Consider the following 23,202-nt stretch of genomic DNA (forward strand, 5'->3'; position numbering starts at 1 on the left):
TAGACATAGATGTCAGAGATAAACACTATGCAACCTAGAATATTTCTGAAAAAGAGATATGTTACAGTTCTGAATATTGGTAAAAATAGAGGTTGAAATTGATAGTGTCTTGTGAAATATGCTTCATATATTTATGAAGGATTTGCAGTATTTCCTTCATTACTTCCAGCTTTCTACATTGTTCAAACAAAATTGCTGTGTGTGTGTGTGTACTGAGAAATGGAGCAATCAGGTTTTAGTTCATTATACATCTAAAATACATAGAATAATTTCTTCATATAGATAACTGTGTGCTTGGCTTTTATTATAATGAATCTGTTGCATTTAGTAGGTGAGACACAAGCCTTTCTCTTTCGAAACTGTGCTTTTATCCTGTAGCCATCATCTTCTAATGCAGGACTGAGCATGGTATTTCTCAGTCCACATTGCTCTGGGATAGTGTTCTTGGTCACAGGAAAAGAGAAATCTTGTTTTAGTATATGAAAAAAACCCAGTCCCTAAATAAAAGTAAGCATTTTGGAAGCAGTTGATCATCTACTTAAATGTCTGTGGAGGAAAAAAAGGTCATGTGTTGCACTAATCAATGTATACTTTGCATTTTATTTGCAAAAGTGTAATTTCTTATATTTATGATTGTTTATCATTATCAGAATATTCCAGTTCTGATTTTGGCAGACTACTGTCTGATCCAGTATGATACTTGCTATGTTTGTTTTAACTAATATATACATGTATTTTCAATGCTTTGCTAATTACATTTTGAAAGCACTTCATAAAGTATCGTAAGCAAGCCAATAAATACCAATTATGAAGGAATCGATGTGATAATTAATGGGAAAATATTGAAAGGACCTTTTGAGATTAAAAAAACAAAAAATCAAAAACAAGACAATGTAATCTATTAAACAGAAATCCTACAAGTCCTGTATTGTACCAAGTGACTTTATAAAGAGTTGGTAATGTTAAATGACGTGTCTTACCTGGGTCTTGAGAGAACTGCTGTGGACCTGGGAACCTGAGATTGTTGAGGAGGACAGAACCAGCACATGTAAAAAAGAGTAGGGGCATTTATCTGAAAACAAAACAAAGCAATAAACCAAAACAACCTAATAATTGTAGTGAAGAAGGGAAATAATCAGGAGGTGTTAGTTTGGGGGCCAGCACTCAGGGGTGTACCTAAATCTCTTTTCTTTGACAACCATTTTTCTCCCCCTTACTAATAGTGTAAAATACCTGCTTATATTTGGAAACTCCTGATTTTGCATCTTGTGTGAAAAGTTACCTGAACATTTCAGAACTTAATTTATTGTAATCAGTGGGACATGAACACATTCTAAATCCAAATAATAGCCCAGTTCTTCTAATGAAAACAATATTTACTTTTAACCCTGTGTCTGTTCTTATCAATTCACAATTAAATGATAAATCCTCTGGGTAGTGATTACTTTTTAAAAATTGTTCTGTAGAGGTTAATTATAAAGTGTGTGTGTGGAGAATTTATTGTGTATACATATGTAGAACTACCCTGAAACCTCAAATCTACATTTTGGTCCTGTAGGCAGTGTAGCATTTGGCTGCCCAGAAATAAAATCTAAACCAGGTTTTTTTCATGTATTTCTGCTGTCCATTATTTATCTTCAACCAGATTTTTTTTTTCCTGCCTACATCCTTTACAACAAGTACTTACAATTCTCTGTGAAACAAAGATTAATTTTTCTACATAAAGTTTACAGGGTGGATAAGATTTATTGCATGTTCCAAGATGACTTGGTTTCTATTCCACTCCCATTCATGACAGTTCTTCTTTACAAGGAGTACACATCATAACTTTAAAAAACAACGTTATGGTCTTTGATAAGAAAAGCAAACAAGACATATATTTGACTTAATACTGTAGTTGCACAAATAGTTATGTTGAAAGAACATAGTAGAGACTGGGAATTGAAGCACTCACAAAGTAGAAATTACTAAGATTAGGGATGTGAGCATAACTTTAATTTAGACTTTTCAGGTCACATATTTCAGCACATGCCAAAAAAGATTTTGCTTTTCAGTTCAACCTGTGCAGGCATCTTACTTTGTCTTAGGCAGCATGTTACCTGAGTTTGGGTTGAAATTTTTAGAAGGGGAAATAGTGTCTGCAAACAAAATTTCTCCATAATATTCCCACCTTGCTCCTATACAATCACATGCTGGGTTTTCCGAATAACACCTTCACAGTCAACTGAGCAGTTTGTGGAATTTAATGGAGAAGGTTGTTGTTAGTAGAACACCTAATTTCTTCTTGAAACTGAGAGACTTACTGTGAAAGGACAGGACGCTGCATTAGTGACAGATGGCAATTTTGGTTTAGCAGTGTATTTATTGAAAATGGAGGTTTAAGGAACTTAAGGCTATTTCAAACTTGAGTTGTTTTGGTAAACACTTTAATCCTCAAAAATGAGTGAGTCTTTCAGGGAATATTAATTCAAGGAAACATACCAGGAATCTATAAGAATTAAGTAAGATTTTCCGTTTCAGTCATCAAACTGAAAAATCTATTATTCATCCAGCCCTAGAAGGAGAAAAAAAAAGAAAATTGAGGTTAAGGCAATTGAATATTGCTCTTGAGAACTGGACACTATCCCTACCTCTGTCACAAAGTTCCTATCTGGCACTAGGCAAGTCAGACTTGAGAAGTGGTTAGTGTGTGTTGTTCTTTTTTGGAAGCCTGGCAATAGACATAAGCTGTTTTGTACAAGTTCTTAGCACTCAGGGATGTAATCCAGCTCAGTGGGGGCTGTGCTTCCAAAATGGAATGTGATATTGCATTATAACACATGCTCTACAGAATGAAATCCTCTGTATCTCATGTCGATGTATTGTTTCTTAAATGCTTATTCTTTGACATTTGGATGGATAAAACTATAACCCTTTATCTCAGCCAGTTTAAATTATTCTATAAATATTTGTAAAGCCCTTAGAGACTGTTGTTACACATGCAGTAGACAGGTTTGAGGAAACTGATAATCCTGTCTTTGTGTGAGACTTTAGCAATTCGTTTGAATTCAGATTGAAGTAAAAGTTGGAAACAAAATATTGAATGACTGCTTCTAAAGTGAGCAGCAAAGACACTAAACATTCAATGAAAATGAACTGGGAAAAGCTGGTTTGTGATATGTTATTGAAGTCCATTTCACCTTCCTCTTCAGGTGGATGTCAGATGAAGGTTGTATCTGTATTCTTATATTTTCTAACTTTGAAGAGTTTAATCTTGTAGCAGTAATGACAAGAACTGTTTTAATAGAGGAAATGTAGTTATTTTAGTACTTAAGTGTGACTTTTTTCAGTACTTAAATGCAATTTACCAACTTACTTAAAACCAGAAAAATTATGCTGTAAGTTAGTTTTATGGTATGGCTGCTATTGGCAAATTCATGGATCTCATACCTGAGCAAATGTAATAATTGATAGCAGGTGAGTGGTTCTTATACCATAGGGTTCTGGCACTGGATGGAAAGGATTCCTTGCATCATCAACAGCTCCTGGTTTCATTCTGTATCCCCAGGTTTCCTGTCTAATATGAAACTTTGATTCCTGTCAATTGCTTTTCTTCCTACCTTTGCTCTTCATCTGTGTTAAATTATTAATTTAAGTTGCTAAGGTTGAGAACAGCCTAAGCAAGCTTGATTGGTCTGGAGCATCATTGGTGCCCTCTGGCAGTGTGATTTGCCTGGAGAGGTTCAATGCTTAGTGCTCTTGGAATCTATGGCAGTTTCAACAGATAAACCCTAGCAAGTCTTGATTGAGAAAGTCCAAAAGAAGAACTTCAAATATTTCTTTTACCTTTTTGTTTGTTTCTGTCTTTCAAGAAGGAGTTGAACTTTGACAAAAATTATTTAAAAATTCTGTTTGAATCAGAGGAATTTTAGTTCTAATGATTAATAGTTGACAAAATGATAGGATGCTGAAAAATGGTCTAAGTAAATGTTGGGCTACCTGAGTGAGAAGACAAGACCACCTCCTCTCTTTCTCAATCTACACCCTTTTATTTTATATATTCTCTATCAAATATTTCCAAGTAAATTTTATTTTCATACTGTTAGACTTTCAAAATGTTAGACTTTGTACCACCATAGAGTTACTCATAGCCTCATACTTTTGAAATATGCAGCCAGGTTATTTTTTTTTCTTGTGATTTTGGCTTTTTAGAAAGAAAACTAATTTACAGCTTTCCTTAAGATCGTTTGTGTTTCTTTATTTGAGCTTTCTAGGAAGAGTGGATAGCCTAGTCAATATAATACTTCTGTTTGGATTAAAAAATGTTATTTGGCAAAGATGTGGTGCCATTATAGCTCAGCACCCTTGTGTTTTCAGCACAGAATAAACATAATGCACATTAACTGCGACATTGTTCCAGCAGACTGCAGACTGATTTCAGACAGCAGGAAAAAATATCTGTCACCTAGAATAAAAAATTAGATTGTTCTGTGAAGTAAAAGCTGGCTTGGTGCTCCCAGTGTGGATACATGCTGAGACTCAGTTAGTGAACCATTCATCTCCTAATACACAATTACACATTAAAAGGAAATTAAAGAAGACTGCTCACATACAAGTATTGTCCTCACATTAAAAAGAAAACAAAACATCTGTGTGCTAAAGATAATGATTCTTTAAACTTTTGTTTTTCTCAGGTTCTTCCTTCAAATCAAGCTGTAGCAAAGGAGAAAAAACACTAGAATTCATCCCAATAAATCTTCATCTGCAAAGAATGCATGTGCATAGTCCTCGATTGAAAGGTAAAGCATATGCTGCAGAGCAATTCTCCAAGTGTGACAAAGTGTGCTTTCAAATACAGTTAAATTTGCAACTGAGAGGGATGGCTTCCATCTTATGATGTAAATATCTTTATATATCCAGTTTCAATGGTGAGCATTAGATGGACATGCTTTCAGATGAAACTTAAAACCACAACAAAAAACTGATAGGTGTGCTGTCTAGAGAGTTGAATCTCAGTCATTTTGAATTTTTCACTTAATGGTGGAATATTGACAACACTCTTGTTGAACTCTGTAAGTGGCACATAAAGATGTCACAAATAAAAGGAATGGAAATAGTATTAAATTGTTTTTTTGAGAAAAATTTATATGCAATTTGGACTTAGGTGGATTTGGAAGAACGCTGAGGAGAAAAGAATATCACAAGAAATACAGTGAATTTTAAAGAGAATTCTGAGATTCATTTTGTGTTGCATACATTTTGCCAGTGAGGGAAGATTGGTACAGTATTAGCTTGTTTGTAAGATTCTTGGACTGTGGCTTGATACAGCAGTTTTTGTATGTTACTAGATTGTTGCTTGTGGTTTTTTGTTTGTTTTGTGATTGTTTGTTTTTTAAAGAAAATCAAAATCAAACTTCCAAATTCATTATTTGAAAGTCTCTATGGCTGTACAGGCTTAAAGGGTTTAATTTTTCACTTTGTCTAATGGACTCTAAAAAGTTTCTGTGTGGGTATTTACTCCTGGGGTTTTTTTTTGTTTGTTTTTGGTTTTCTTGGGGGAGGGGTGTTGGTTTTTTTTTTGGTTGGTTTGGTTTGGGGTTTTTTTTATGTGAGTGCACATATGTGGAACCTTTCGGTTTTCCTGAAGGGTTTAATTTCATTCTCTTATGACTGTGCATCTGCTTCTAAAACTGAAGGTTTCAGTTTTGACTGCTCTTTGCAAAATTTTTGGAGCAACTGAGTATGTACTCAGTTGAGGTCCACGACTGAGGACCACAATAGGTGAATCATAAGGTCAAGGAAGTAACCAGCTTCCCTATCCTCCCCATTTTGCTACAAATTCCAAAACCTGCACCAAGGCAATCTGCTGCTGAGATTGACCAGAAACCCTGAGACTGAGCTGAAATTTAGGAATCTGATCCAAAGTTAAAGCTGTGCAAGGAATTTCTCTGCTTCATCTCCTGAAGCCACAAGTTTTGGATACTGACTGCAGGTCTTGGAAACCCGAGGAGTGGTTAACTAAATTTCTTTTAAGTTCTTTTCTAAAAATAAATTCAGGGGATGTTGTGCTCATTTTGTTCCCATGACACTTCAAGGAAATAAGTAAATGCAGAATGTATGTTCACTGAAATGTATTGGTTAACTATGTGTGGTTAAAAATATTCTGTTGTAGCAGTGCAGAACTAATACTGTCATGATTCATCCTGACACACCGCACAATGTTCAGGAAGATTCCCGTCCTTCTCGGGCATCAGCTTAATTTTTCATTGTGATCCATAATGTCAGTGTACTGTAAAAGCCAGTCTTAACTCTCTTGTTTTAAGGTGGCTTTTTTTCCCCCCTCCACAGTTTGCCACCAGAGATAGTGATAGAGGACAATACAATAATTCTCCTTCTAGACATTTCTGGGATGAACTCACCAGCCTGAGTGATAGGAGTTGCATTAAGGACAGTATTACTTCAAAACTTAAGATATCCTATTTCTTATACAGTGCTACCCTGTGCCACGAAAGCATTTGGTCGGTGTTAGGTGAAAATATCCCTACTGATGTTGCTAAAAATACTGCAAACTTCTAATACCTCCTGGAAAGGGGAATAATTTTCTGTTACGTTGTCTGTGATTGTTTTTAATACATAATTTTGTTGCTGCTGCTTGCATATAATTTTTAGCAGCATCCTTTACAGGTAAAAGATTTTACTGATACATACATGTGGCCAAATCATAGCACAGTGAATAATTTGCTGATAAACTGAGATCTGTTAAATTTGCTGTCCCGGTACAAACATGGAAATTACACTCTGTAAGGTTTTTGCCTTATTAATACACTGCATCTAAGCAGATTGTAAAACAGTAGGTACAAACAGTGATGATAGGAGTATTATACTGTCTGAGGCTGGTGTTCATACACTTCCAAGTTGGAACATAGGGACTCTGAATTATCTGTTAGATACTGTATTGGTTCAATATTTTGTTATTTCTTTTACTAAACAGCAGTGCCTCCAAACATTTTAACAAGATGGGCATTTATAGTGACATAATGTGACAGCACAGATTTTAATTTAGTTAATGTTTTGAAGTTAATTAGTTTACTCAAAAGCATTTTTGGGTTTATAATGGTGACCAGAACCTTAATACGTTATGTCTTTTCAAGAAAACCTCCCTGGGAACAGGACACTGTATGGTTATTAAAAAAATGTGGAATGAAATATGACACTTAATCACCCATAACTTTTATACTACTTGAGTTTTTAGTTTTGTTTTTTTTTATGAATTTTCTCCTTTCTCCTCCAAAACCACTTTGCTTGGGGAACACAGTTAATCCATAATCTAAAAGGGTACAGAAAGAGATAAATAAGTTAGAATTGTCTTCTAAATTTGGAACTTTGTTTAAATTATGAAACTGTCCCTTTGTTATTTAACTAATATTCAGTGTGTCTTGTGTTAGATATGTACAGTTTGAACAGATTTTAGCAATTGCTCATCAATCTTGAGTAGGCAGCACTTTGACATCAAGGTCTTTGTCATCTTATGCTTTGCTTGGCATATATCCATGGTACCTGGAATATAACCAGGAGACTTACAGGAGAGGGGGGAGAATAAAATAAGAAAGCATGTAAACATTCACAGAGGTGACCATTCTACAGGCTGTTGAGCCATAAAGCTCTCATTAACTCTTACACTGTCATGTCTTAATTTTGGCAATGCAAGATAGGTTTTCATCCCGTCTGTCATGTGTATGCACATTCATATGTGCTTATTTTTTTGTTTGACATGTTTAATAATAGGTTGACTTTTAGTGAACTTTGATTTGGGTTGTTATTGGGTACTGACATGGAATAGAAAGTACCTGTCTGCTTAAACTTCCTGTAGGAACAACTTTGAGAAAAATACTATTTCCTTGTAGGATAACTGTATCCCTCTCCTTTTGATAAACACCACATTTTGCTCTGTTCATCATACTACAGGAATTAAATTTGTACATCGACATAGCTTTACTTTTGTCCCTGTTTATATGTTGTGTGCTTGTTTGAAATAAATTTGGTGAAGTGAAATGATTTTTACTTTGCATCTTGCCAATGTGAGGCACTGACTACCTCCTGTGAAGGCAAGCAGGTTTGCTTCAAATTCGAGATTGGGCTGTTCTTGACAATATGATACCACTTATATGGCTCTCTGGTGCATTTTAAGCTCTATCTTCAGTGCAGAGACGTGTCAGCAGTGGTTGCTCTTGCAGAGGGTGATGGCTCTGAGTTACTGGAGCACTTCTGTACCAGTGCACTGATGCTGACACTGCATGTCCTTCAGAAGGAGCTCCACTGATGTGTAAGTGGAGCACATCACAAGGCATTCCTCCCAAGCCTTGCAGCAGTCTCCAGTGTACTGTTCTCTGGAAAGTGGCAGAGAGATTGCCCTGTGCCCATCACCAGAGTTGTAGACATTTTCTCCTCCTTTGCCATCCTCACTCTCCTGTGTTCACTTACATGATGTGGGTGCTCAGCTGTGCTGGGTGCATTTGTGTCTCAAACAGCTGCTCTTTGACCATGCTAAGTGGCCACAGGATGAACGAATCCCCCCTCCAAAGAAACTATCAACAGGGTCACTGTTTATTTTTAAAACAGAGCCAGGCTTTAGTATTTTAAATGTTTTCCTGTAATTTCATCAATTATCTGTAAACATATTCAGAGCCCATTATTTGGCTAACCTGATGAGTTCATCTCTTATTTTGGTTTCAAGCAACTATTGTTTTAAGCAAGAGAACAAGTACTGATGGAGCTCTAATAGCCCAAGATTATGTATTATGGATAAATCTCTATTAAGACCTGAAAGAATGGGCTATTTAAGAATCTTGAAGTTCACCTTAGGCTAATGAAATTATGTCACTTCTCCTTTTAAGTGGAAATTGAAGAGTCACCAATTCATTAGAGTTCAAATCAATTTGAGCAAATATGTTCTGAAATTCAGCTCTGGAAGTAAAGCATAGTTCATTAACTGAATCATTTGTACACTGTTCTTGCTTCTAGGGATATTTATCATCAGAATGCAAGAAAAGTTCTGTTTTAGAAGGGGACTAGGTTTTAATTTACATGGCAAGCTTCCTTGATGAATAAAGCAGTGCATAAAAAAACATCCTTCAATATTTCCTTTAGAAATATATTTTAAGAATGAGGCATTCCAAACTGTAGTGTTATACCTGCAGTAAGCTTGGGTACAAAACAGGTACTGCTTAGTGTAAATGTAAATTTAAACCTTGAAGAAATAATTATTGTGGTTTGGGATGTAATTAAATCTTCATCTCTGCACTGACAATCAATCACAGGCTCCTTTTAAAAAAATGTTTCATCTCTAGTTCTGTAAACATATATCCACACAAAAAGTTCATCCTGTATGTCATAAGACATCAGGTATATACAGAGAGAGCTTTTTTGTCTCAGTAAGAATTTCAGCAGTGTGGTTTTATTTCCTATTCTGGTAACTTTTCAGCTGAAAACAATTGACTTTGTGTTCATAAATACATATAAAAAGTAAGTTGTTGTCATAGAGCAGGACTTTTCAATTTAGCATTAAATGGCATTATATCTGAAAGTCCATTAGCATTATATCCAAACAAATCCAAACTAGAAAAGAAGTAGAGGTTTTTACTAGACTGATTGACTTCTCTGGGAATGTAGTGCATTCATTGTCACTTGAAGTCTTTAAATCACGATTAGATGCCTTAAAAAAGAGATGCCTTCATTCAACCAGGAGACATAAGCTTGATGCAGGAATCATTAGCTGTAATTCTGTAGTTTCTGTTATTCAGAGAGTCAGACTATTCCCTTATAATGGTCTCTTTTGATTCTAAAATGCTTGAATCTGTGCATCTCAACATGACTACAAGTTAAATAATGAAAGGGGTAATAAAGTGAAATACACAAAGGGCCAATTTAGTTGGCAGCTTTGTAAACTGCAGAACTAGAATATTGTTCTACGCTGCAGCATATAATTTAGATGTAACCATAAATCAGGTGAACTTTCTAGGGTGTGCAGGTGGCTGCATGGAAAGATTGATTAGTTCTTGGGCCTCCCTGAGACATGGATTATCAATTATTCCTTGGACATAATACGGACTTCTTGTCCTCATGTTTTGTAGAGTAGATGTTGTAGCATTGCCATGCCTTGGGGACAGGCACATTCAAATCTCTGTGTTTGTCTGCTCCCATTCCAGATGCTCTGTATGATGTCATCACCGTGGGAGCCCCAGCAGCTCATTTCCAAGGATTTAAGAATGGTGGTCTCCGGAAACTGCTGAGTAAATTTGAGGCAGAAAGAAGAAAGTAAGTATTCTTTCAAGTAGCTAGGAAAATATCATTACAGTTGCATTAAAACGTTATGAGCTCACTGAGTAACAAAACAATTTACCCTCTTGAATGCATGGAAGATTAAAATCTAGTAGGATTGGACATTGCATTCATAAAATATTTTCTTTATTTTTCCTGCTTTGTCAGACTATAAAATTGAATCACAGTCTACTTTTAGTGTTAAGACTTTTTTCTGAAAAAAGGAAATTACCTCAAGCTGCATCATGGGAGTTTCAGGTTGGACATCAGGAAGAATTTCATTATGGAAAGGATTATCATGCGTTGGAATGGGCTTCCCAGAGAAGTGGTGGAGTCAACATCCCTAGAAGTGTTTAAGAAACAACAGGACATGGCACTTGGTGATGACTTCATGGTGGTTGGACTTCATGAATGAACTTGGAGGTCTTTTCCAACCTTAATGATTCTATTATTCAAAATTTAGAAGTTTTTTCCCCATACTTCAGGAGGCTTGAGGTATATCAGTGCTTGAAAGCATGCTGTTCAAAATGAGCTGTCTCGTTGGTAACTCTTGTGCTAAGAGGAACGTAGCTATAGACAATTCTTCAATACAGAAACAGTAGCTTAAAGTAGCACCTTTCTTTCTGACAGCCCTGGGCATACGTTAAGGAAAAATATTTTTAGTGCAACTGTGAAATAAGTAAGAAACTCCTCCTATTCTTCAAAAATCAAAAATAAGACTAAGCAAAAATAAAACTTTCATTTCATTGCTGTCCTCAAATGCTTTGTTGCTGAACATGTACAAAAGTGTTAGTTGCATATTTTGCTAACTAAGAATTGGATATGTTTGTGTTTGTTGCTATGGCTGTTAAGATTTTCAAGCAGCCACAGCTGTCACTGGCAGCACCCATAGTTGTGACTGCTCAGTGCTTCCACTAACAGTGCCAGCACCATGCAATCAGTGTCACAGCATTTGAAAGAGAATGCGGGAAGGACTCTGATTTAAATCATCATGGTGCTCGTAGAAAATGAATTGTATTGTATTCAATGCTCAAAAAAGTTTCATGGACACAATATCGTAAAGAATTAAAAGGGAAATTATAAAAATCTAACGTTGACTTCTAGGTTGAATAGCAGTTGGCATCAATACTAAAACCCAAACAAAACCCAGTAGATATATTTGCTTTGAAACTGTATTATTGGGTTGGATTGGGGTTTTTTGCACTACATAACATAAAAACCCTGTTAAATTTTCTAAAATCTTTCATTTCTCTGATCACCTCTGATGTAAAAGTTTGCCAATGAAACATGAATATCATTGATCACATAAGACACTTCACTGAACATTGTGTTAATACTCTGCTGTCAGCAGACTGGTATAGGCAGCCTTATCCCCGTCACATGGAGGCCTATGAAGTACATGTTTTCCAATGAAGAAAATATCTAAAGTCATTTCTTAAGATATCTCCTTCTTTACTATCTTACTAATGTAGTTGCAGTGGTGTTTAGTGAGTTTTTATTATATTACTTAAGAAGAAATTGGAGTCATAAGTGATATAAAGAACTTTACAGTACTCATCAGAAAAAGAACTGTTTCTCACTTGCTTAGTCCTGCAGCATATCCATGTAGGCAGATATCCTTCCAAAAATGGAGGATAACTGTGAGGTAAAATATTCTCTGTGATTACTTTTCACTGGAGAAAAAAAGGGAAAATGCCATATAGGGAAGGGAACTATTTTTTCTTGAGTTCTTCCTGGGAGAACACATATTGCAGTATCTCATAGGATTGACTAGACAGTGCCCTTGTTTCTTAGTTGCCTATAACAGGGGAGTGGAGGTGATGGGCAAGACTCCTTTCTTCGACTCCTGTGCAGTGTCAGAAGGTTTGGATGGCAAAGGATGCTTGGTGCAGCACAGCCTCTTCTCATTTTCAGTCGCTGTTATATCACTGAATAGTGAAATAAAATGTAGACGTCTAAGTTGATAAAGGATTGTATTTGGGAGCACTGGGTAAAGCTTTGTGCAGGTTTTATCAAGGTATTTCATAAGTATTTCAAGTGTCTACATGTCACCTTACATTTGCCCTGCTGCTCAGATTTTTCAGCATCCATCAGAAACACTTGTATTTTGGTGATTTTCAAGGACAGGATACCAGACCTTTTCTCTGATAGTGCAGCTTCCTTTGCATTTCTGTGTTACCCTGGAAGAGCAGAAGTCTGTCTTCAGGATGATATAATTAGGGTGACTATGTTACTATCCTGTCAGACTCTTCCTAAAAGAAAAGCCTGAATCAGTCTAACAAACTTAAGTTTGAGCATTGAAAAAGGTGGACTGCAATTTTCAACTAATCACTTGCCAGACCCGAGGAACTGGTCACTTAATTTATGAATTCCCACAAAGTAGAAAGGAGGAAGACTTCAAAATTCATCTTTCCTACTACCTTTGAGGACAACCCCGAGAAAACTCCCCAGGTTTAGTTTTTTTCCCCTCAACTAGAACTTGTTTGAGTTAAAAGACAGGGGCAAGCAAGCTCGCAATGTGATCTCACTGATTTGAATATTCAGAAGTGGGTCTGCATTAAATAAATACATAAGAGTAGCATTCTCATTCATGGAGAACTTTGTTTCACTGTGGCGGCAACAACAACATTATTTTGCATGTACCTGTTTGTTTAGCTGCACGAGGATGCTTTGAGGACACAGCATTTCCAGGGGCTGCTTTTACAATTTAAATTTTCTGTTTTAGAACGGGGGCAGCTTTTCTGAAGATTTGGTTGAAGGAAGAAGTGACAGCTTGAAATATCAGTCAGAATGTAGAGTGAACAGAAAAAAGTGCAGATTCAGCAGCCATTTCCTCTAGGCTAAGTGAGCTGAAAACCTAGAGGAAGATGTGGGAAGAGATTAGTTCTCAAGCTGATCCCGGTAGCTTTCAAGACATGACAAAATACTTTGCATGTCTTTGACCTTTAGTCTGGTTATTAGAGCAGTTTATTGAAATAGTCAACGGTGTCAGCATATCACAAAATATTCCTTGCTCAAATCTAGATTTGTGGAATTAACAGACAAGAGGAACTGTTATCCGGTAGTATTTGCAATTGCCAAACCACAGCAAGACAGACATATTTTGTGAAAGTTTATCAAATAGAAGAATGTGGAAAATGTGCATCTGAAGATAGTTCTGGCATGTTTTCTATTATGCAGAATACATGTTTTTGTGCAGACAAAAGAGAGGAAGGCATTGTATAATAATATTTATAAAAAAGACTGTATTTTTGCAATTCTTCACTCATTTGTTACCATCAAGCAGGTCATATTAAAAGAAAAAAAAAAAAAGGCAGATTTCTAAAAATAGGACCTGAAATAAGAGCAAAAAAAGCTTTTCTTCCAGATGAAAAATATAATACTTTATGGTATGTGATCTGAAACCCATTCCATTGCTTTACAACCTATTCACATACTGGGTTTTATCTGTAAAAAAGAGACAGATAAAAGGCTCTTCTACTAGAAACATCAGTCATATCTATAAGATATGAGTAGTATATCTGTCCCTTTAGTAGCTAGTAGTGAGCTTCATAAGATCAGTAAGAACAGCTGACGCTTTTTAAAAACTTTGTTTAGGCACAGATAACACTTCAAATAATTGATATGTGATGATTAAGGTATGGCAAATCAATGCAGAATATTAATTATATGTTTAGGATATACATTTATTTAGAATATTTTTCTTTATGCTGTATTGGATTGTTCTCTTTATTTTTCCTTTGCTATTTCTAGCTGAAAGAGAAAGTCAGTCAGTTGTTCAGATACAGTCTTTGTTTGGCCTGCTAGTAAAGATTATTTCTCCTTCCAGCAAATGGAAGGACTTGTCTTCTCATCAGTTTAGATGGCACAGCAAATTATTATTTTTAGAGCTCAGTTGTGCAGGAATGTTTATGGCAGACATTCTGTAAGTTATACTCATATAATGCCTCACTGCTTGAATTGTTCATAAATCACTTTCAAGATACACAAAGGTCTTTTTTTCTTACTTAAAATCTAAATCGACCATCTTTCTTTTAATCAAAACACATAGACTTATGATTGCAAGTTTTTTAATGCTCCAGTTTTAAACATCAAGAAAAATAGAAGTGTCCGACAAGCTGAATTAGGTGCTGTGATTCACTATGGTTTTATACGTAATTTCTAGCAAGCAGTTTGGAAGTTATCCTGTTTCAAGTTAGCACTAGCTTAAAAGTAGAACAGTACTGTTGATTTTTTTTTTTTTTTAAGTTATAATAATTTCTTTTGGTTTTGAACTGTCTAAAAGAACCCTTCATGTTTCATGAGGCCTAGATTTTTGGTCAAAATATGAGGTGTGCTCCTTCACTAACATATCTGTTACCAGAGATTTTATTAATGCTGCAATCTCCTGGATTCCTATTACTCAAATTTCATAACCTTCAACCCATTTCCATTCTCTGAGGAACATGAAGTAGTATTGTTTCACAGAAAAACCGAGATTGTTGAAATAGTAATGATCTGTGTTTGATCTAGTTGCTCTAATCACTGTTGCCAAAGGAAAACAAAAGTGCATAGCACTTTTCACAGAGATGTTATTCTTTGCTCACTTTCCCCTTTTTTTGGATGTATACGTGTGTGAGAAAGAGAGATTAGACTTCATGGAGATGAACACTTTTTCACTGACCATCAAAACAGTGTATTAGGGTTGTGTGAAAGCTTAGACGAGAAATGCTTAAGTTCATGCTATTCATTGAGATATAAAATTCTCATCACAATATTTTCCAGTTGCTGGACTCTCTGGACAGAATTGCTTGAAGCATTTCCTTCAGAGGGCATCAAAGAAAGGAGACTGGGGCTGTAAAGGAAGGGAAGGACTTGCAGGAGATTTTCCTGCCAAGGTTAGGATGGCGTGTTTTGGAGAACAGGAAACTTCCATCTATGTGGGCTGCAGCTGGGGCAGCAGGAGACTGGATCCATGTCTTTGCCATTTTTTCTTGTAATCTCTCTTCAGCAAACTGCCAGGAGATGGCTCACTGAGAGGCACCATTTGACTTCAGGCTTGCGGTGGGGCACGATAACTTTTTTCCTTCTGATAAGAACCATGCTCACTTACCCAGAACAAGATTCTCCCCTACATTAAAGGCTGCTTACACCTTTCCACCAATGTAAAGAGACTCTAAAATTATTTTGATGATCTGTGGAAGGCTTTCCCTAGGCATTCAGCATTCCTGGAGTGAGTCCTCCTAGGAAGATTCAGTGTGAGGTTCACCTATGGTGCTGTGGCATCTGTCCTACTTAGGTCTCTAGAGGGCTGGAGGCAGTCTTGACCTTTCTTTTCACTGACACTCATGTCCATTACCAGCTGAAAGCATTGATGTAGAGTTATTCCAAGGGTCAGTTAGGAATAAAAAGGAAATAAAAAGAACAACTGGAAAAGGTCTATGTGTCCAGCCTTAGCCATTGCCTTGAGATTAGGATTCGTAGAGATTTGAAACATCGACAGAACTAATAATATGATTTCATTTTCCTCAGTATTCAAAATTAGAATTTCCAAGTTTGCAAAGGAACCCACAACAGAATCTTAAGGAAATAAAAAGAAAATTAATTTAAAATTCTGATTTCAGGTCTGTTTTCATAACCTTGACACTGATTGTACGGTTCAGTTTTTTTTATTGAGGCAGTGAATTGTTCAGAGTTTTTTTTATGTAGCAATTTATTTTTGATCATAACTTTTCACTTTAGACAGAATACATGTGTTGCATAAGTAAACCATTGAATTGATATCTTCAGTAATGTGCATAAGATCAAAGTTATCTGGGATTAGATGTACTTGCTGTCTATGTTTTAACTGTATTCTTGATGTGAATGTCTGTAATTTTGACCGTGAAAAATGTGAGGTCAAATGTTCATTGTTGAAAGATTTGAACCCAGTCCCAGATGGTAGCAATTTAACTCAGTCACCCAGATTGCAGTTACCAGCAGGAGTGGAGTAACTCGGAGTGTCATTAAAAATTAGACATTTAGCATATTGCAGCATTTATTCTCAGGCAAAAACTTTTTTAATTTAGGATTAAAATTGCAGATGTAGCCAATGTAATATTTATTCAAATTACATGACAATGTCCTTAAAACAATTTTAAAACTGAAATGACTGCTGGCAGTCATGTGTTCATAGTCAATGATGGTGCCAATATATGAAAGTGATCAAGTGTGGATTTGTCTGCTCAGTGAAAGCCTTGAAACTTAACCCAGAAGACATTATTATAGAGATTTTTCAAAAGGTACATGTGTAATAATGTAATTTGCATATCAAAGGTAGGTTTTCATAATGCTGCTGATTTCCTGCACTGGACCTACCCATGTGACCTTTACCCTAATGGAAAAGTTTAATTTAGTTTATGCCTTAGGACACCTGTGAAAAGTTTTATGTGCCAGTAAGTTCTATTGGCAGCTGCTTCTTCTAAGTGATAATACTTATATACTATTGCTGTATGTGTCAGCAAGCTCTAAAAGTAGTTACAGATGAGGAAACTTCACTGACTTGTAAGTAGTAATGTCCTTTCATGAACAGTAGGGCCTCAGAAAATCTCAGGCTAGTTGTAGATTCAACAGTGTTGGGACACAACAATTAGAAACTTCAAATACTGCCAAACACTCTGACAAACAATTACACACTTTCTTGGAGAGAGGGAGGAATTTGCCCTGAAATTGTGAAAGAAACTAAATATTTGAAGTTGTCTTATGCTTTCTGGGGTTCATGAAATGTTAAAATTAGCCAAATGATGAAGTCGGATAATGCACTTAATTCTGAAGAAAGAGTCATTCTCTTTTCTCTGTTTCCTTCATTTAAAAGCTATGATTTACCTTATTACAATGAGAACTGCCCACAGATATAGTATTGCTATTCCCTCTGTCTTACAACATTGCCTGTAGCTTTTCTTCTGCAACATTCAGTGAAGCTTAGAGCTGTGGGAGATCAGTGGAAACGATCAGGGAATTAAAGGCTGAGGGAAATCCCAGAAAGCAGTATGTGCATGGCGAGCTTGATAACAGCATTAGCCAGATTCAAAAAGGCTGTTTGATAAAGGGAGGGAGAAGCCTGAAGGGGAATTAGAGAAGTGTCAACACTTTTAAGACTGTGTCTTCAATACAATTAACACAGATTATTACTCTTGTCCCTGCCTTGTCTACTAAGTCTGATAGCTTGGGAGTTGCCATGAATGTAAAGGTAGATCTGACTTTGGAAGTATTGCATCCTCAAAGATAAAATTGTGACCATTTCCTCATTTTTCAGAGGGACAGAGATTTTTTTTTTCCCCCCCAGTTCATTAGGAAAGAGAGTTTATACGATTCATTTTGCTGAAATACTCAGAATTCTGACTGCTTCACTCAGCAGTCTAGTAATTTATGTAGGGGACTGTGAGCTGGAGATGAGGAGTAATTTTGATGTGGCTGGTAGCACGACTGATCATGGCAAAATTTTGATGACTCAGATGCCATTCATCCTGACTGCCTCTACAAAGAATTGTATCTAAAAATGGAGACATTGGTGAAAGACAGAAAAATAGAACAGGATATTGTGGATTTTGGGACTGTAAATCAGCAAAATATCTAAACAAGAGGCTAAATTTTAAGACTGCTTGAATCTATCGTTATTTGCCAAAATGCTTAAGCCTTTTACGTTTTATGGAAGCAACTTCATTTGAACTTCTGAATTTATGTTGCTATGTCTTTTATTGAAATAAATTTAATTTCCAATTTGTAGAAAACTAATGAGAAGGAACTGGAAGGGCCACTAGAAGACACAAAGGGGGAAAGGGGGAGTGAAGAGATCTGGAAAAAGACTGTCATGAAAAGCAATGCATGAAGTTCAAAGGATTGCACAAGTGTCAAAATTCAGGTCTTGATTAAGAAAATTAAGAAAGAAATTAAAACAGTTGTGAAAGGGTTGAAGAAACAGAAGTATGTATGATTAAAAGACACAAGAGGAAAGAAGGGAGATACAAACAGAACCAACTGGGAAGTACTAGTATGTACATTCCTCTGGCATTGGTAAAGTGCCAGGAGTTGCTTGGTTACATTTTTTTCCCGTGTTGACGTTATAGATTAATATGAAACTGCAAAAGATTTTGACTAGTTTCTCTGAAAGACTGAAGCAGGGCTACATAAAGGGAAGAATTATGTACAGGAGGTTTAGGTGAGGAGCTGTATACTACAACGAAGATCCAGTAGGTGTGTGCATGAAATGGTATTTGGGAATAATGGTATAAAAGGATATTGCATGATTAGTAAGTGTTGGGGTATGAGGCATCAGGGAAGAAGAAGAGGGGTGGGAAAAGAAGATCTGCAAAGAATTGCAGTAGTTTGTGAACAACTGAAAGGAAATTAGGAAGTTTGCAGTATGCATTTGTGTGCTTTTATAGTAATTAACCCCCATACCCCATTTCTCTGTCTTTTCGTGCAAAATAGACACCTGTTTTTTATTTGAGATAACTCTGGTTGTCACCACTTGCTGGACATCACTGATGCTAATCAAAACACTGTGGACCACTGATCAACTGAACGTTAATGGCTCATTTTATAAGACTTAGTGAGATATTGAATAATGTGTTGGGGAGTTCAGTTGGAAAAATAAGGAGCCTTATGCTCTTTGTGAGTATTATCTGGCTTGGTCAAACCTTTTGTTTCTCCAGAATTACAATTTTTAAAAGAAACACTTAAAGATATGTTCAGATCAGTCACTCAAAGGAATTTTTAGGTTGAACAATACTACTTGGATTGTTTGGTGATGGGCAGTCTGTTATGTGCTGTTGTTCAACCAAGGATTTGGTTTTGCCCTTAAAGGAAGGAGCATTCAATGAAGTGAAGTTCAGATATCTGGCATTGTTTTTTGTAAAAGCAGTGGTAAGTTTTTTAGCACATTCAGCATTGTTATTAATAGCAGAAATTATTTTTCCATTATGTGACTCTCTCTGTTATTACAGTACTGGATACCAGTGTATTTACTATTCACCTGAAAACACAGCCAAGGCAAAGGAAGTTCTCAGCAACATCAATCATCTACAACCTCTTATATCAAGCCATGCAGACCTACTGCTTAGTTCTGCAAGCCAGCGTTCCCCAGACAGCTTGAAGAATTCTTTAAAGATGCTTTCAGAAAAGGTAAGATTCAAATCTTCACTGCAATGGAAAATGGAATAACCAAGTCTCAAACTGCTGGGGTTTTTTTCTGCATAAATTGACTTTCACAGCATCAGGAAATTTTAAATAAGCTCTTCTAAAATAAACTTTAAAAGTTGCTATTAGAAAAAGAATGTTATTTAGCATTTTTGTAGGCTTTCCATATAGAAACTTAATGAAATATATAAAGACTGTCTTTATTTGAAAGTATAATTAATTTAATTTCATATGTCTCTCTTGTCCTCTAGTGGCCACATACTGGGGTTTATCAAAATAGTTTATTATAAATAGTTCTTTGGTATGCTAAATCATTATTTTTAATTCTCTTTCTGTGATACTTCAAGCTGCTGCTTGTGGGAGATAGTTCAAGCCAGGTTTTGTGCATAAGGTTTAGAATAATAGCATGATCAGAAATGGTGATACAGCTTGGAAGAAGCTAGGAAGTTGGCACCAGGAGGTCTTAAATTTTAATTCTCTTTCTCATATTATATTCCTCTATAGCTGTAGGCTTTTCCTCATCTTAGTTTTGTTAGTTCTGACTTCAGGGAGATAATATCTTCTGCCTGTCTCAGAGACAGATATTGGAGATTAACTGAAGTCTGTAGTACTTTTAAGCATATGGAATATGTTATCCTTTAAAGATATTAAGCAGTATAACTATGGCCTCAGAGGTTGAAAAAGTTTTCCATTACTTCATGGGTCATCCCTTCTGTAATGTGATCTCATTATGTCTTAAAAACACTATTGATAACCATTTCAATAGATCTTCAGCTATTGGGAAGTGACACCCCTTGTGGTCTGTTGAGCACCATTATCCCAGCAGTATCTCGTTTAGTGGGAGAGTTTCAAATCTGAACATTGAGCTCAGCCACACGCTGTGAAGGTGCATGGCATTAGAACCATGGGCCAGAGAAACATTCCTCTGAGTTATTTGTAAATCCACAGTAGCTCTGAGAACACTGGGGTCACTGTGAATGTCAGGGATAATATAGGAAAGCAGAATTCAGTCTGGAAACGAAACAGAGGAATTTATGGGGAGATTGCGGCAATTATAGGGTACCTTTCCATGTAGGAGGCTGTTTTTAGCTGTGCATAGAACAAGTGGAGCTGCTCTGTTAGTGGTCAGTTAAAAGAAATATATAGGCACAGGTAAAGCAAATCAGACGAAGTGTCTGTTCTGGGTATTCAAAGTGTAGTTGCTAAGGAATTTGTGTGTTAGCTGTAGCCATTTGCCTCTCTGGGCATGAAGGGTGGATGATTTCAGAGTGGCTGCAGGCAGCTGTGAAACTAAACCACTGTTTAAACCACGTTTCGTTGGAGAGTCTGACTAGAGAAAAGGATCAAAAAAAGACAATCCATTCAGTTTGGAGAAGTCACAGATGTTTTACATGTATAGCTGGTGATTTAGTTGTGTATGTTCATATCAGCTCTTCAGGGCCAGGATTTAATATGAGCACAGTTTCCCAAAAGGAGGAGTCTCACCTGGTATAGTGCATGGATGTCTGTCTAGCCTCCACCTTTTGCTTGGAAGAGATTAATCCAGTTGTCTGAACAACTGCTGCATGAATGATTCAATACCTACTTCCCTGTCTATTCCCAAATTTGCTCTGAGGAGAAGATGGATAATGGAGAAATAATAGGGTTGGACCATTGTTGAGGAAACAAGTATGGATGGACAGCCCCTTGTAAAGAAGGGAGAGAGATGGGGAGGAAAGCAAGACCAAAAAGCAACTTGAGGGAAAGGAAATAGCATTTCAAACCCCCAGATCGAGTGAACCCACATGATACTGCAATTAGATCCCTCATAGTTAGTACAAAGCATTATCTTGGTGTCCTAACATAATCTATCTATATAATCTGTACATCAGTATAAACAAGACTAACAGAGTGTCCCTGATTATATTTACGACAGAGTGGCACATGCTCTGCTGAACAGAATTATGTGATGCCTACTTGTATTCCTGAGTCATGTGAAATGCTGCTGCTCTTCCGTCTTTCCCACACTTCTTGTATGTAAAAAGAAATGCTCTTGCATTTTAACTTGATAGAAATTTAGAAATTAAACAGCTGTTTGAAGAAGTTATAAAAATGATTTGCCTGGTGATTCAATTCCAGACATTTATTAAAAAGCATATCACCATTTTTAAGGTAAAGTTAAACTTGATATACAGAATAATTCATTCTAAAAGTGTCAGGTAGTAGTGAGTATATCTGAGCTATCAGTAATGTTAATTATATTTAAGTATTTGTTAGAAATGGAAGGACTGGATGCATAGATTCAAAGTGGAAAATTAAATAATTCCACTGCTGCTTCTTAAATTGAGCTTATTTCCTCACATTAAGCATGGCTTTACTTCTCTCTATATAATTTTCAATTTACCATAGTATTTTCCTGAGAGTAACCTTTTATCATCACTTTGTGTTAATTGATTAAGGAGGCCTTTAGCTGTCGACAAGTGTATCAGCATTTGCAGCTTGCAGAAGGCTTGATAAATTCATTTTCCAGCTATGCCTATCTTTGTTTGCAGAAATATTCTTTAGTTGAGTATCTAAAAGAATTTGCAAAGTTTTCATTTCTTTGTATAGACTTGTTTTGTGATTTCGATGCAGTTTTATAAATAGTGATGTTCTGCAAATTTAACTGTACTGATCTGTTAGAAAATGCAGTTAAAATGTAAAATACTGGTAAACCAATGGGATCCCTGAATGGAATTTAATTACAGAGCATTTTAGTCTCTATGAAAAAATGGAGGTTCACTTCTGTACAAATTTGCTTTTAAAAATCAATTTTCTCTATAAAATATTTGTATTAAATTATGTTACTTAAACTTTTCAGATCATTACCTAATGCACATTGCATTCCTAGCGGACATGCTTTATGTCAAGCTGTCCAATGCTCACCATTTTCTGAAATTTAAAGCTTTTTTGCTTTGCTCTGCATGCCTGATGCAGAGACCTGAAATGATCTGAAGTAGACTTTGAGGTGAAGAGCAGGCATGAAACCTCAATAAAATCATGATGTTACCATTTCTTAGGATAGACAAGTAATGTAGTTTTGACTCTCTTGATATGGAACTTTAAAATTAGACTCTTGAAGACGTTTTGCCTCTTCTTAAGAAAAGAGTGGTATGGTTTACTAGCAGTACTCCCCAAAGACTTATTTATTTTCCAAGCATGCATCACATGGAGGCTGGAAATTTAGCAAACTGAAATTGTTCTGCCGTGCAATTCGGGACTACCAGGAGACAACCCTGAAGGGCTACATATAAGAAAACTCTTTAAAAACACCCCTAAAAACTCAGGCACCCAGATCAGGTCTGAAGGAAGTCCTGAGTTTGGTTTTAAAAAATTGTAGCTTAAATATGTCTGAGGTTCTTATTTTTAAAGCCTCTGAAATTCAGTTGCAGCAAAAGTTTTCAACCGTTCCACAACAAAAAATATTTTTTTTCTAAACGTAATGAAAATGGGAAAAAGCAGAAACTTCTCAAGCAAGTACCTGACCCAGCAGCTGGAGCTTGAAGAAATCCATCAACTATTTAGAGCATTGTCTAAATATCAGTAAACTTTTGAGGGAGTATTGAGGCAGGAAAGCAAGAAAAATAAGTTGAGTAGGAGTAGAGGCATACAAAAGAGGAGCCAGTAGTAGGAAAAAAGGATGCAATAAGAATGGAAGTAAGAAGTGAAGAGACTAGGAGCAAGACTTCCAGGAAGAGAGATGATGACACTTGAAACTTTTATGCTTTGGGG

The 23,202-nt window shown here is 36.2% G+C and overlaps 1 protein-coding gene across 7 annotated transcripts in view; it reads left to right on the forward strand.

Moving 5' to 3' along the window:
- Positions 1–23,202, forward strand: part of INPP4B (inositol polyphosphate-4-phosphatase type II B) — a 312,544-nt gene that overhangs the window by 216,603 nt on the left and 72,739 nt on the right. For all 7 annotated transcript variants that reach the window (XM_050330616.1, XM_050330613.1, XM_050330615.1 and 4 more), the window contains 3 exons: positions 4,674–4,778; positions 10,185–10,293; positions 19,260–19,437. In XM_050330616.1, coding sequence (XP_050186573.1) covers positions 4,674–4,778; positions 10,185–10,293; positions 19,260–19,437 — 392 coding nt within the window. The remainder of the gene's footprint in view (positions 1–4,673; positions 4,779–10,184; positions 10,294–19,259; positions 19,438–23,202) is intronic.

Source organism: Myiozetetes cayanensis, unplaced genomic scaffold (assembly GCF_022539395.1).
Source record: "Myiozetetes cayanensis isolate MyiCay16 unplaced genomic scaffold, myiCay2020 scf42, whole genome shotgun sequence".
NCBI lineage: Eukaryota > Metazoa > Chordata > Aves > Passeriformes > Tyrannidae > Myiozetetes > Myiozetetes cayanensis.